We start from the raw sequence: 16564 nt of genomic DNA, 5'->3' as shown, positions 1-16564 counted from the left end.
GCTCCATATATCAAGGCTGGTGTGACGAGGGTGTCAAAAAGCGAGCCCTTCGTCCTGGGCTCCTGGAAATGTGCTTGGAAACACTGCCACTCAAGTAAGCTCAAGGCTGCATAACCCCGTGTCACTCTGGCATGTGCTGCGGGAAGCATGGTGAAGGGTGGGCCACTGAAAGTGACACCAAGGTAGACATAGGATGAGACAATCTCCACAAGATCCCCTCTATATGTGAAGCTCAATGTGGATGCTAAGGGCGAGAGGTATTGAAGACCATGACCTTGGTTTTACCAAGGTTAACAGAGAGGTCCCGTTGAGTGCAAAAGTCATGTAAGGCATCCAACTGTCTTTGAAGCCCCTCGACTGAGTCTGAGAGGACAATGTCATCTGCATAAAGTAGAATGGGGATCATCATGCCTGCCAGTGTGGGACCAGCCCCGCCTAATCCGTCAATGAAGCTAGAGATCTTATCAATGTAGAGGCCGAAAAGAGTGGGTGATAGAGGGCAGCCCTGTTTCACCCCAATAGTGCTAGAAATCTCCTGTGATGTACCTCCTAGGGTTCTCACTCGTACAGTATCAAAAGCTTTGCAGAAATCTACAAAGCAGCAGTAAACCCTCTGATGTCGTGCTCTACCCTCCTCGATGATGGCAGGGAGGGTGAAGATGTGGTCAAGGGTAGAGTAGCTCCTTCGAAAGCTAACCTGTCATGAGGCTCTGCATCCTTGGCTCTCTGCAAATGAACTGAGCTCCGCCTCTAGCACTGATCCATAGAGTTTGGCCAATGTGTGGCCAATCATGATCGTCGTGTAATTATTAGGATCAAGTGGATCTTCAGCATTGAGGATGGGGGTGATGGTGTTGGTGGACCAAGTAGAGGGTGGAAATCGTTCACAAAGGGGGCTCTATTGAACATGTAGGCTAATAGGGGTGCCAGGGTATCATCTCGGCATGCGAGATTTACTCGGCAGTGAGTCCCTCATGATCTTGGGCTCGCCCATTGCGTAGTCTACGAATGGCCTTGAGGAGCATGCCCTTTGTGAAGAAGGTAGAGGTGGTGGGACGGGGATCTGATGGTGGGGGTAGGGGTGGCTGATAGGGGATATGATGGAGGGAGAGGGTGCATAGGAGTGCCATGTGTTCGGGCAGGTGATAGGTGTGGGAGGGCGATGTTCTCGGAGTTTCCTCCAAGCCTCTTTGTAGCTCGGTCCTAAGAAAAGTCGGTATAACTCATCCTCTTTCTGAGCGTAGAACTCCGGTTTCTTGTGTTGGGTGAGCCGTTGAGAAATCCGTTGCACTTGGCGCTTCATGATTTGCCCAATCCGTACCTCATGCTTAAGACGGTTGCGTGTGGCCCGACATTCCTCATCATACCAACAGTTATGGGGCATGGAACCGCAAGGTGGCTTGGCGGTAGAGCGCCATGTGCAGATGAGAGAAGTGGTGGTGGATGTGTGGAGTATGGTGGTGAGCTGTGATGTGAGGGTGGATAGGGGGATAGTAGGTTCCACATCCTGGAATTGGCGGCAGTAAACAAGGTCATCTCATGATAAAAAAGGACCTGAGTGTAATGTGAGATGGGGGGTGGTGGCGGAGGGGTGGGTGGTGTGCAGGTAAGAGTGAAAGAGAGGTAGGCATGGTCAGCCTCAAAGGGGGGTCTGCCCAACAGCTATCCTCATGGCATGTGACATATGTCGGAATAGGTACCCAGGCTTCTGAATGAAGCCATTAGTTGTGAGCCATAGGAAAACCTCTCTGTAGAGTTGCATCTTGGTCGCAAGATGCTTGGGTGCCTGCCTTGGATATGGGTCTCCAGTCGTGAGAGATCAGCTCGTATGAGGTGGTTAAGCTCTTGATATGTGAGAGGCAAGAGGGGGGCATCCAAGCTATAGTTGAAGGGTGGAAGGCGGTCAATCTGGAAACCATGTATTTGGGACCATCTTGACATCCTAACATACCATGAAGTGACCATCTGTTGTTGTGAGTCTCCGTGATGACTCAAGTGCTAGCATGGGAGTCTATCATGGGCCATGACAACCTGGTGTGGTACTGATGGTTTGCTTCCGATCATCCTTGAGTACATCACGATCTGTAGCCTCTCCACCTTACTCCACTCCATCCACCCAAGATTTGGTCCGCAGAATGCTGCTCCATATATAGCTGCCAGTGTCACCAGAGTCTTAAAGAGCCACCCTTTTGTACTGGGCTCTTGGAAATGGGCTTGAGTTCTTGGTGGGCTAGGGCTGCATATCCCCTAGTGAGGTGGGCCGAGGCAGCTGGTTTCATGTTGAAAACGGGTCCCGTGAATGTGACTCCAAGGTAAACACACAAGTCCACAATCTCCACCATAGTTACATTCTGTACTTGTACTCATCTGTTTGGTACTTTCAATATGTATCGTACCAATACCATGCTTTCCGTACCCGTACTTTAAAAAAGGTTTAAAGTGACTAGTCACTAATAACTACTAGTGAATACATGGTGTAGATTGATGTTGAGGAGCTCAAGCGTCACAATTCATAGCATGCCGAGGAGAGCGACATAGTAGTGTGATGAGTAGGAGGAGATATACAAACGACTTCACAAAGAGCTTGAGAGCATTGATAGACGAGTCACTTGAGCTCAGTCTCAAGCTCTCATGACCATTTTCCTCACTTCTTCAGCTGAGCAGAGTCGTCCTTTCACCTCTAAAGACACTAGGATGTATACTCGTGCACACTTGAGAGGGAGACCCGCCAAAGTGACCGGTAGAGGCAATCCATAGCAATAGATGCAGACTCTTCCAGAGGAGAGACCCGGATCCTCTACCATTGTTGAAGAAATATTGGGTACTAATGTACTAGGTGATGTGGTGGAGCGGGAGCTGCTATATGATTTTGATGGGAATCTCCTCATAGGCAGCGGGTGGTACATTAGTGTTGCTGTTGGCAGCACAACTCCCCTTGCTGTGTAGAGGTGGCTGCCTGGGACCACCAGCAGCAGATTTGTGCTCCAGCTGTGTAGTGCTGCCCACAGTAGGTGCACCCATGTGCAGCAGCCTGCAGGACAGCAGGTCAACAGGGCAGCACAAAGGAAAGGCAGAGGTGGTATGGTGTGTCAGCAGGTCGCCGATAGAGCACGGGACAGGGCTGTGCAAGAAGCGCAGCCGTACAAGTACAGTGAACGGAATAGCTGTGAACGCAGCTGTACAGGCGCCTTAGTTGGGTTGCAGAGAAAGCCACGAATTTTTTTGGCCAGCTTTGGTGCAAGAATATTTTTAGGGTGGGTTTTTAAATCGCATGGGGCATGGGAAAACACAAAATCACGTATCTTTTTTGAAACTAAACCAAGCAAGGGATGTGCCTAGTATCTTTTCTAGCTATTTTATTAAAGGCAGCCTCCTTTTTTATAGTGGGAAAGCACATGGGTGTTTTTTACATCTATAAAACTGTGGGATTGGGAGTCATTTTATCTTCTTTGGACGTGATGAAACGTTGGAGACGGTCTATTGCGAGGCTTCACAATACAGTTTCCAACTCATTTGCGTGGAGTATTGGTAAGTGGGTGGTTTTGTATGTTTTCTCGTCTTTTCTTGCGTGACAATGCGTGTTTTTTCCTCTCTTTAATTTTGGAATTTCAGAATCACTACACAGTTTTCTTGCAACATCATCCTTTTTATTCTCCATGGAGCCTGCACTTTGCTTGGCTTGTGGGGAGTGGAACCCTAGCCCTTGGCTCGGGGCCCGGGGGAGAGTTGTGATGGAATCTACAATTGGGAGGTGAGTTTGCCTATACCCTTCTGTATGTACTAACCTTGTGTGTTAAGCTTGTGTATCAGGTGGTCCTATGGGGGCTTTACACGTCTGGTCCTGGCGTCTGGTTTGTAACAGTCTCAAATCAGAGGTTTGGGTCTTCATTGGCTGATTTGTTTTTTGGCACTTCCCCAAACTGGTCTTCTTGGATTGGTTTATTGCCAAATCTTTTGCACGCGTCACACTTCCATCGGAGGCGAGTGGGCATTGTGTATCATTTTTTACTTATCCTTCTAGTTTCTGGCTTGTACATTCTCATAGGCCATGTGCCTTAGGCAATTGTGGCGTGCACCTACATCTACCCAGTGTGGGCAAATCCTAACCTACACTTTTTTTTTTCAACTGGCCTTAGGCCCAAGATCCTCCCGTAGTTACCGTGTTTTCACTGCCCATAGGCGCTTAATTATCCACCGAGGAAGCACCAAGGGAGGTTTTGCTTCTTGAACTTGTTGAAATGGTATCATGGACTGCCACACATGTGCCATGGTTCCATGAGAACATGTAAAGAAACAATAGATCTTCTTCCCCCCATGTTTGGCCTCTCAGTGATGGCTTTGAGTGCGAAGGTGGCGTGGAATGGTCTTGTGAAAATCGTGCTTGGCTGTGGCTTGTGGGCTGCATGAGAAAGGCCAGCTTCCAGGCAAGGAGCAGGCTGTTGAATCAGCAAAAAAATAGAGGAAACAGACGCTGAAGAGTCATGTGACAGCCACCGAGAAAACAATTATCTTAAAATTGGGGATTTTTTTATTTCAGTGAAAGGTTGCATGCTGTTTCTTCATGTCAAGCATTTTCAACCCACAAAACACGTTTTTTGTTGACTATGGTAGAGGCATCTCCCATATCTATTGATTGTAAAAGATCCGTTAATACAGAAACAGGTAGTATCTATATTATCTGAGTCAAACAAACCGCACAGAGTGAATTTTGGTTTTGTCCACCTGTTTAACAATCTTGATTTCAATAATTTAGCTCTTTATTACTAGTGGGCTTTGTGCATGATGTTTTTGGAGGGCTATCTAAATTATTTGCTCTTTGGTTGTGTATCTTAAGTCATGTAGTATTGATGCATGCTTTAGGATCCTGTGTATTTACATGTGCGGTGCCTTTGCTGGTGTGGTTTCAGGGCCTTGGAGAGACATTTGGGAGGGTAACTGTGGAAGCCATGGCCTTTTCTTTACCAGTATGTGTTGTTGGTGTTCTTTTTGTAATCTGAACGATGAATATGTATGTTTTCACACAGGCTTCCTTTCTCTCCAGATGCAAGAATTTGAGGATCACCTTATTGGGATGTAAATGCAGGGGGGAGAGCTCGTTGTTTCTATGAAGTTCTTTCCTCATTGTTTCTATGTATTGTAGGTGTTCTTTTTGTAATATGAACGATGAATATGTATGTTTTCACACAGGCTTCCTTTCTCTCCAGATGCAAGAATTTAAGGATCACTTTATTGGGATGTAAATGCAGGGGGGAGAGGGGAGCTCGTTGTTTCTATGAAGTCCTTTCATCACCTGAAGAGCATGTGTTAACGTCCAGTTCTCTTTGGAAACTAATGGCCTATGCTTATTTGGCAATTCTATGACTTACTTCAAGTCAGAGCTACACTGTTCCAATTTTGTCAAGGAAGAGTGTAAAATGCTACAATCTAGTCATTTTTTTGGACAAATTTAGAAAATTTGGTTTTAAAAAAAATGGAATATTCTTGGGAACTTTTGCTAATATTCCCACTTCTTTAACACATGTTGGTCGCTTAAAAGTGATCAATGAAGGGGTCTTGAGAGTGATAGTTGCCAAAGTTTTAGAGAAACTATATATGGGCTCTATATAGAAATGGGGGAACAACATTGGAGAAAAGGAGAGGAACCGGGGAGGAAGGGGCTTGAAAAGGGCGGAGGGCTAAACCTTTGGCTATAGATTCCATGAGGGGTTTTCCAAGGAAAACACGGCTGCAATCTACTTTTCTAAGGCAGAAAAAGCTAGCTACCGCCAAACCTTGGGAAGGGGTCCTAGCTTCACAGCATCAGTAATGAAGATGGTAGTTCTTGTTGCAAAGCATCTCAAAAGAGTGGCCGAGTTCGAATATGAAAAGAAAAAGTTGCAGCCAAGTCACGTGCTTAAAAGAGACTTCCTAAGCAAAAAACTTGCTCTTTTACGAAGACAAAGACAACACATGAAATGATGAGTGATAGGAGCAGAGTACACAGGTGCACATGCTCTATCATGTACGAATGTAATTGGGGACTAATCCAAAATGGTGACCCCATCTCTCAAGGATTCTTCTTGGAGACCATAACAGAGTCTGCATGGAAGTCGTACATCTGAGCCTGCATCCTAGCTGTCTGTGCATTGAAGTCATCCAACAAGAGGATATGCCCTTGTTGGGAGAACTCACAATGTCTGCAAACAAAGGGGCATATGGGGACTGCCCATCGTGCATCAAATACGTGCACAGGCTGGTGTCCCATGTGGGAAGTGGCATGCAGCAGTGCAGAACTTCCTAAAGCCAGAGGCCTGGCTAAACACATCCACATGAAACGGGCCTCGTCATCTCATCTGACCATTGGGAGTAACCTACGCATTTGAGGCCGAAAAACAAGCTCCTCCTCGCCCCCACACTCCCAGTGGTGCATGACTTCCCTCTATGCGCTGACTCGCATATGTATCCCAATACCTTGGGTAGCTCTCTTTCTGGGCTCTAATGAGTCTGAATAAAAATGGTCTCTCCCCCTGTGTAAGTCTGAACAAAGCCAATTGAGTCGGACCATAAAGTCCTATTGCAATTCCATGAGACTATCCTTGGTCTTGTAGGCCCCGCCCTGTCATGCAGGGCATCTCTCTGTTATGATGACCTGACCGTCACGATAGACATCCCATTTCCTTGCTTTGCGTGCCCCATGAACGTCTATCATGCCAACCATCCCTTGCTCCACCTGCAAAGGGGTGAGGCCATCCCCTATGTATATCTTAGTGCCTTTCAAGTCAAGTCGTTTTGCCATAAAAGCTTGACAAGCAAGAGCGTCCCTGTATTTGACCAAAAGAGGTCTCTCCCTAGTCTTTTGTTTCCCTGATGCCATACATCAATGAATGGCATGCCATCCACGCCCATCTTGTCTTCATAGAACATGACCTATGTACTATGTGAGTCATGCATGTACAAGCAATGCGGCCAGAAATGTTATTGTTTCCGAAACCAAACGTTTTCCGAAACCCAACGTTTTTCGAAACACATGAACAGAAATGTTTCATTGCCAAATGTCCGAAACGACATACAAAACACGTGGGTCAAAATACAAAAAATTTGAGTAGTACTTGAAGTAATTTTAAATTTAAGGTATACTGCCATTCCCAAATAACTTCATTTTTAAGATTGTCCGTAAATTTGCCCTAAATTTATCATTTTAAGTGATACCTACAAATTGTTGGTTTGCCCAAATTTCCCTTCAATTCTACCATAGAGTTAGGCGTTTTTACCAAAATTTCCCTTAATTTTCCCTAATTTATGGTTCCCTCCTAAAAGTTGTCTCAAAATTTTACTTTTCGACAACTTCTGCTCTAAACATAGAGTTTCCTTCATTTACAGTTTCTTCAAAATTGACAAATCCGAAATTGTTTGTCCCAAAGTTCTCTTTTAATTTTGACAAAAATTCAAGATTTCTTCCAAACTTGAATAAATTTATGGCTAGTTCTACCCTGAATTCATGGTTACCTTCTAGATTTTGCCCCAAATTCGTGTTTTTCTCAAATGGCCCCCGACTTCCCCCAAAGTTATGTTCACCCTGCTTTTTCTTTCATATTTATGAGCTTCTTCATATTTTTAATCCCAAAAAAGTTGGCTCCCTTGAATCACAAATTCCTAGCTTCCCCAAAATTTGCCATAATGCATGGTTTCCCCCAAATGTGCTTCAAATGTATGAGTAAATTTCCACCCTAACATGTTTTTTTTTAAAAAAATCTCCCCTCTATTTTGTCCAAATTGAGGAGGTTTCAGACAAAACGTTTCAATCCCGAAACGTGTTCCAGCCAAAACATTTTTGAACCTACTAAAAGTGCTACTATGTGTACAATGTAATTAATCCAACTACCATGTGATATCCTCACCCAATAATAGTACCATCCTCCTCCATGACAGAGCACATGACTGTGGTGAAGTCCACCTCCTGTGGTCCAGGTCTCCGGAGAGTGTCCTGGATCTGCAACTGATGGGTGGAACGTCCGGATCTCTAGGGTAGGAATGTTTTGCTCTCAGAAGGGATCGAGCTGTTATGGTGATGGCCTGTGTGATCCCCCTGTCTACGTGGGGCCTAAGTTGCTTCCTCTGTCGTAGGCTGAGGCAGTCTAAAGAAGTTTGTAATGGAGGTCCGAGAAGTATCCTGCTGGGTGTGACCTCCCGGCGTTGTCTGAGGAGGGTGTCTCGATGACGACGGAGTTTCAGAGTACATTTTCTGATCCGTATATCACATAACCCGTGAGAGCGGGCTGAATCCATCTGTGAAGAGACAATGAAGTCTCTTGCGAATCTCGAATAGGGTAGGTATCTACATGATACTCTCAACTGGCCAATGGCAATACGCATGGCACGCGCTGTGTGCCAATGAAGGTATTTAGGGATCATAATAAATCCATAATAAGAAACTCGTTTGATGTGTTCTCTGTAGAACTGGAGTTTTATGGGGAGCTCAGTTGGAGTCATCCATGTGTGGCTCATGTGGAGCCCTGCTGCCAAGTTGAGGTGGATAAGGTGGGTGGTTGATCTCTTTTGGGAGGTGCGTCATTGGCTTTGTCTCTCGGAGTGCTGCCTCAGGATGGTTCTCTGTGAGACAGTGAAGCTCGAGTAAATACATGCCTAAACACCTTTGTTATGACCCATGAGGGGGGCTCAAGCCGGTCCCAGAAGAGACAAAATCAAATCTCCCTCAGATGTGAAAGAAAGAATGTTATATTAACGTTTATGAAAGACCATGAGACAATTACATAGCATGAAGACCATAGTGGTCTTGAGACAAATTTTTGGTCCAGCATGCAAGAAATGAAATGTTATATTAACGTCTTCAAAAGGCCATAATGACTTATGAGACCATGAATAGTACAATGATACCATGGGTATACAGTGCCATGGAAAAGTGATCGAGGGGGGAGGGGGCGGGGTTGGGAAAGGCAAACTTAGGGTATGATCATAAAAGGGCAAAAACGGGGAAAAGTGGAAACGAAGAGATTCTTTGATTTCGTTGCAATTCTGTGATTTTTTTTTTTTGATTTGGTAATTTAGTAATTTTACTTGTGCTATTTTTTTTTAAATATGGAAAAGAGAGAGTTTGGGAGGGAGAGAAAGAAAGATGTTTGTAAGAATACACAATAGTGCAAGCTGGATCACCACAATTCAAAGCAGTGAACTGTAAAATGAAGCAGAAAGTAAACAATATTATTGCTTGCAAAAACTTGATTACAAACTGATGGCATCTGCCCACCCGTGTGCTCCGGTAAGGAGATTTGATGGCGATCTAGACAGCTATGGACAGAGGATGTCTTGCTTACAAGAGTGCTTGAACACAATAAACTCGATGATGAACTAAGGCTGCCAAACTAATCTATGTATAGTACCCAAGTCGGCAAGGACCTAGGTCGGCCACGTTGGACAATGCACAACTTGGTCCAAAATGACCAACCAACCACATCATCTAACTGCGACCATATTAGACAAGAACTAAGTTCTTTAGAGGCTTAGTGCAGCTCCCACAACCATCTGAGACCATTTGGACCCTCAAAGGGGTCCTTCAACCCGAGAACTGTCACTATTCAGCTCCCTAAACAACATGGTAGCCTTAAATAAGGACACTAGTTTGACTGGTGAAATCACCCTCAAAATGTCCAACGTTTGGGCTTTGCTGATATGATCAGTAGTCCTGTGGCATGGGCTGGTATTTCTAGAGGGATGGGAGCCTTGCCGATATGATTACTAGCTCTTCTAGCAGTGCTAGTGTGACTAGTAGGCTTGGAGGTGTGACCAGTATGACTGGGAACACTGCTGCTCATGGTCATCTAGTATGACTAGATCCCTGGGTGAGATACATGGCTTGAAAACGGGGGATTTCCAATGTATATTTGCATATGCATCTCATTTTGTGTATGTGGAGATCAAAGATTTGTTAGATGCATGACTTGTTTTCTTGTCCTGCATGCCTGTATATGTTTAGTCTCGTAGCACTGGGGAAGCCCATAATTACTGGCTACGAAGCTGTGTGGATGCCTTTGCTTGTTGATTATTGATTGGCTTTTTGCAGCTCTCAAAACTGGCCATTGAAAGTCACAAAATCCATGTTTAGGACTTAGTTAAAATTTATAAGGTGGAGTGTTCACACCCACATTAGAAATGGGTGTGAACACCCCAATAGGCACACAAACCCATAAGTTCTATTTAAGGGAGGACTTTCATTATTAGAGGAATTCAATCTCTCTTACGTGGGGTTTTAGACACATTAAAACTAAAGGCATCGTTGACAACTCCTGGAGCCTGCGCATGTATAACAACAAGGTGGTTGATGTGGGGGGAAAAGGATAGCCGGCTAGTGTTGGACTCGGGTTCACTCTCGCTCTCTTCCGGCTGACAAAGCGAAGGCGACTTTCTCTCTTATGGATGGACTGAAGTGCTGAACTCTCTCTCTCTCTCTCTCTCTCTCTCTCTCTCTCTCTCGTTGAAGCAGTGACAGAGTCATCCACATTGCTGTGTGTTATTTTCCACCACGCCACTCCCCTTACGCCGCACAGCATGGCCAATCACCGTACTTACCATTATATGAGGATATCATGGAGTTCTCACAGCGGGGGAAGTCCTCCTACTCGGGGATTTCAACGCCAGGACGGGAAGTCAACACGTCCCACTACTCGATCTAGACGACCCTATCAGACTACAAGAGTTGGACATCAGTGATACAGGGCTGCAGCGATCATCACAGGACCGTGAGAAGGTCACAGTGTCTAGGAGATATTTCTTAGAGCTGGGAGCTGCACATGGTCTCCTTATCTATAACGGGATGTCCCGATGGCCCTCCTCTGTCGCCCTCACCTCCTTCCCTCGCTCAGGAGGTACTAGCACTGTGGACTACCTTATGGGATCTCCGTCTTTGGCACACCTTATCCCCGACTTCTCCATTCTGCCACCCCCTTTTGAAGCTGACCATGCCTACCTTTCTTTTACTCTTACCTGCACACCACAAGTCCCTCCACCACATTACACTCAGGTCCTCTTTGATCACGAGCTTGACCTTGTTTACTCCAACCACATCTACCGCCAACTCCAGGATGTGGAACTTACTGTCCCCCTATCCACCCTCACAACACAACTCACCACCATACTCCACACATCCGCCACAGCTTCTTTCATTTGCACGCGGCGGTCTACCGCCAAGCCACCTTGCGGTTCCATGCCCGAGAACTGTTGGTATGATGACGAATGTCGGGCCACACGCTCTCGTCTTAAGCATGAGGTACAGATTGGGCAAATGACGAAGCGCCAAGTGCAACAGATTTCTCAACAGCTCACCCGATGCAAGAAACGAGAGTTCTATGCTCGGAAAGAGGATGAGTTATACTGACTTTTCTTAGGGCCGAACTGCAAAGAGGCATGGAGGAAACTCCGAGAACATCGCCCTCCCACACCTATCACCTGCTGAGACACATGGCACTCCTATGCACGCTCCCTCTATCACATCCCCCATCCCCCATCAGCCACCCCTACCCCCACCACCAGACCCCCGCCCCACCACCTCCACCTTCTTCACAAGGGCATGGTCCTCAAGGCCATTCGTAGACTACGCAATGGACGAGCCCAAGATCATGAGGGTCTCACTGTCGAGTACATCTTGCGTGCCCATGATACCCTAGCGTCCCTACTGGCCTACATGTTCAATAGACCCCTTTGTGAAGGATTTCCACCCTGTTGGTCCACCAACACCATCACCCCCATCCTCAAAGCCGGAGATCCACTTGATCCTAATAACTACAGGACGATCATGATTGGCCACACATTGGCCAAGCTCTATGGATCAGTGCTAGAGGCGGAGCTCAGTTCATTTGTAGAGAGCTAGGGATGCGGAGCCTCGGGACACGCTGGCTTTCAGGGGAGCTACTCTACCCTTGACCACATCTTCACCCTCCGTGCCATCATCGAGGAGGGTAGAGCACGACACAAGAGGATTTACTGTTGCTTTGTGGATTTCCGCAAAGCTTTTGATACTGTACCCCGAGCCCGCCTCTTACACCGTCTATAGGAGATCGGAGTCCCATCTGACATGGTTTGGAGCATCATCGCCCTCTATGAGTCCGTCACTGGATGAGTGAGAGCCTTAGGAGGTATATCACAGGAGATTTCCAGCACCATTGGGGTGAAACACGGCTGCCCTTTATCACCCACTCTTTTCGGCCTCTACATTGACGAGATCTCGAGCTTCATTGATGGATTAGGTGGGGCTGGTCCCACACTGGCAGGCATATTGATCCCCATACCACATTATGTAGATGACATCGCCCTCCTCTCAGACTCAGCCGAAGGGCTTCAGAGATAGTTGGATGCCTTACATGACTTTTGCACTCAGCGGGACCTCTCTGTTAACCTTGGTAAAACCAAGGTAATGGTCTTCAATACCTCCCGTCCTGTCACATCCAGATTGAGCTTTACATATAGAGGGGATCTTGTGGAGATTGTCTCATCCTATGCCTACCTTGGTGTCACTTTCAGTGGCCCACGCTTTACCATGCTTCCTGCAGCACATGTTAGAGTGACGCGGGGATATGCAGCCTTGAGCTTACTTGAGCGGCAGTGCTTCCAGGCACATTTCCAGGAGCCCAGGATGAAGGGCTGGTTTTTTGACACCCTCGTCACACCAGCCTTGATGTATGGAGCAGCTTTCTGGGGGCCAGATTTATCTGATGAGGATTGGCAGCGAGTTGAGAGGCCCCAGGTCATGATGTTCTCTCGTATGATCCGCAGCAAACCATCAGTCCCACACGAGATTATCCAGGCAGAGTTTGTTGCAGCCCCGATGGTAGTGGAGGCACTCTTCCAGACAGTCACTTCATCGCATCAGTCACATGGATCCCCATATGTACCCGATGCTTGCCTTGGAGTCCTGCAGACAGCTAGCACTTGAGGGGCACTCTGGAGTATGGTATGCACTGGTTTCCACTTGGTTCTCAATATACGGGCTCTGCATGCACCGCCTACTACCCCTTCAGTACAATTTGGACTCCCCTTTTTTCCGGCTGTCTCACGAGGATACCAACCGTGTTATCCAGTCAGATCTTCGTAGCCTCTACACACATTGCACATGGATGACACCCCCGAAGCTCCCCACGAAGATGCACTTTTACAGAGACCACTTCCTCACACTCACTAAGGATGGATTCATCTAGCCTCCGGCTACTTGAGTGTTCACATGTCCCATGCCATGCAGATTGCGATTGGCTAGATATGGGTTTCTTCCCACCACCTCTCAGAGTGGAGACACGTAGAGCTGAGCGCATCTTCAGAGCCGGGAAGCTTGTACGGACACCCAGAGAGGAGAGGATCTGCCGACTATGCCACACAGAGGTTGAGACAGAGGAGCATTACATATGCCGCTGCCCAGTATATACTGAGATCCGCGGGAGGTTCCACTGTCTATTTCGTGAGGGATTCGGTCCACTCTCCAGGATCATTGACTTCCAGGACCAGCGTTGCCTGGGCCTCTTCCTGCTTGAGCTCGCAGACACTGGGACACCTTCTTGAGACACAGGCCCCAGCCACCCCGCCCCCTCCCTCGGCAGCCAACCATCACTAGTTTCTTCCGGACCCAGGAGGTGGAGGAAACTGACAGTGTGGATCTTGTGGACCCTCCACGAGTTGCTCTGGACCTACCTCGCCCGAGAGGAGTTACCTCGGACCGAGCCTCTGCACTCCAACGTGCCCAACGCCCTCGACCCCCGCGTCGGCCACGATCACCTCATCAGCTCCAAATCCCGGACATGCTCCACCGCCATCGAGCTACCTTTCCACGTGACATAGCGGAGGGAGACCTCTCGGCCATACTCGTCAACCCCATGCTTGACATTTTGGAGAGTGGTATACCATCTACTCGGAGCTGATGTTGCTCCCATGTTTTTATGTTCTTAGTTTTCCATTATGAGTTTCCATGGACAGTTTTGTATCACCCCAGTGAGATAGCTATATTTATGTTTTCATTCTGTCTAATTTTCCATTCCACGATGAGATATGCCATGGACATTATTGTAGCACTTTGGTCTCATAGGCCCATTGGGTCGTTAGTAGACGCTTTACATATCTTTCTTTCTTTCTCTCTTTCTCTCGCGCGTGCCATCTGCTCTGTCTGCCCCCACGCCTCCCGTTTTTGCACCCGCCATTCTGTTTTCGCCTGTGCCTGCCATCTGCTCCAGAGGGGGGACGACAAACACAGATTACTACATTTTTTCAGAGATCCACCCCCCTCCTAACCCCTACACAGTAGGGAATTACTCTCCAGAGAGCAGAGACACTCAGAGCCCGCAGGAGACAGAGGACACCTGGCTTTCAGACACCACGCCTATACCAGAGAGAGATGACAGAGATCAGAGCTCAGTTTCACAGAGAGGGTGCGGAGCGACTGGCTCGCTTCAGAGCAGACCCAGGCATGTTCTTCAGGGAGCTGTGGACACCCCCTTCATTGATGTATACCATTTTATACCCCCAGTATGGTACAGGATGGAGCTAGCTAGGTTGCATATCATGATTGTATACTCCATGCATATAGCTTTGCAGTCTCCTAGTAGTAGAGCTCCATTCCCTCCCCCACTCATTGTACTTATTGCACACCTAGATTCAGCTTTTTTTCTATCTTTCTTTCTTTCTGCTATGTTTGCTCCGCGCCTCCCGTTTCTGACTGTGCCCGCCATCTGCTCTACACTCTGTCCGCCCCCGCGTCTCCCGTTTCCGCACCCGCCCTCTGTTCTGTTGCCTCTTCTTTGTGCTCTGTCCGCCCCCGTGCCTCCCATTTTCATGCCTTCCCTCTGTTTTGTCTGCCCCTCTCAGATCCCCAATAATATAGAATGTCCCTATCCCAGACAAATGGTTGAACCCTCAACCAAAAGCCACTCCCACCCTTACCCCGTCGCGTATGGGGCTTGCTCTTGTCTTCTCCCGTGTCCTTGACCACAACTTGAGCTGAGTGATTGTGACAATGGTGCTCCCTCTTGAAGACAGAGTGAACAAGATCGAAGAACAGGCTTCGAAGGCCCTTTCAGACCAAAAGCTATTGATAGACCGGACATTGAACCAGCATCAAAAGGAGATTCATGCTATCAGGACTGAGATCCAGGGCAAAGACAACCGGGTAGAGAAAATGTACAAACAACTGCAAGATGAGATGCGACAAGGGATGGTAGCCTAGAAGGACACATGCTTGGCTGCATGCATGGAGAAATGTATGGAATTATGCAAGGAAGAGATGCATAAGTATGGCAAAGAGGAAGGAGAGCTAGCCACACAAGAAGCCCTTGCTCTAGAGATTGCCTAGTTGCGAGTTGCCAATGCCAAACTTGAGGTGGAACTAGAGAAGGCTAAGAGGGCAATCACATCAGAGATTCAAGAGGCCAAATTAGGATTCCAAGAGGAGCATGCAGGCGTCCGAAAAGACATGGAAGCAACCAAAGAAGAGGTTGGAGAAACCTCCAAATGGGTTGAGGTTGTGAAAAAGCAAAAAACAGTCCACACACCAAATGCCACAATGGTGAGACTTTATGCAGATAGATGGGCCTCACTAACACCCCTTTTGCAGATGCTTGGCGAGCCAGGAAGGACTTGGCGAGGAAGAGGCCTCTCCTCCTCAAGTTCAAAGATATAGAGTCCCGTTTGGATTTCTTGAAGAAGAGGGCCACCCTCCGAACCACCAAAATATACCTTGGAGATGACCTCACCCCCTAGAGGTGGAACACAGGAAAGCCGGGATGGTTCAGGTTATGGAACCTTGCAAGGCAGGAAAATGGTTATCAACGTCCCACATGATGGTGCGGGGCCTATGAGACCACATATGCATTGAGGATGGGAGTATGGAATTGCAATGGAACTCTATGGTCAGACACAAGAAACTTCACAGAGACTTACACAGATAGGGATATTATCTTCTACATAGAAACACATCAAAGACCTGAGAAGAGGGCTACCCAAAGTGGAGGGTTACACATGGGAGTCAGTTTTCAGAAGACAAACACGCACCACTAGGGAGGTGCGTGGCTTGGGAGGAGTGGCATGCTTGTTTTGCCCTCATTTGAGAGGCATGCTCACAATGGTTAGACACGATGAGGAGGCTTGCTTTATGTGGCCAGGCTTGGCTTGAGAGATGCATATTATAGTATTCTACTTCCCACCAGAGAAATCAGAATATGCATACAGGTTGACAGAGAAAGGGGAGACTCCATATGCGCCATTATTTGCAGACATTGCAGAGTTCTCCCAACAAGGAGAGGTCCTCCTATTATGAGACTTTAATGCACGAACAAAAGGGGAACAAGTGCAAACATATGACTTCTAGGGAGATGCCATTATGTTGTTAGAAATTGACTTGGCTGAGATGGGCCTCCAGAGGGCCAACCAGGATATGGAGAATGCAACACCATATGGTAGACACTTCTTGGGGATGGGGGCTATGCATGAACTGGTTATATATAATGGGCTGTCCAGATGGCCGCAATCGGTTAACCTTACATCTTTTCCGCATGGGGGAGGCACTAGTACGGTGGATTACCTCATGGGGTCTCTCACT

The 16564-nt window shown here is 47.3% G+C and overlaps 1 protein-coding gene across 2 annotated transcripts in view; it reads left to right on the top strand.

The window, feature by feature from the left end:
* The window catches only part of LOC147632328 (uncharacterized), a 152521-nt gene that overhangs the window by 98327 nt on the left and 37630 nt on the right, over positions 1-16564 (top strand). The window contains exon 3 of one of the 2 annotated variants that reach the window (XM_086807152.1): positions 4908-4964. In XM_086807152.1, the coding sequence (XP_086663278.1) occupies positions 4908-4964 (57 nt within the window). Of the gene's footprint in view, positions 1-4907; positions 5009-16564 lie in introns of both variants that reach the window. The other variant, XM_086807153.1, reaches the window with a different exon arrangement.

The sequence above is a fragment of the Cibotium barometz genome, chromosome 13, assembly GCF_041138505.1.
Source record: "Cibotium barometz isolate CiBa-2024 chromosome 13, ASM4113850v1, whole genome shotgun sequence".
In the NCBI taxonomy this organism is placed as follows: Eukaryota; Viridiplantae; Streptophyta; class Polypodiopsida; order Cyatheales; family Cibotiaceae; genus Cibotium; species Cibotium barometz.
This window is presented reverse-complemented; position numbering and strand designations above follow the sequence as displayed.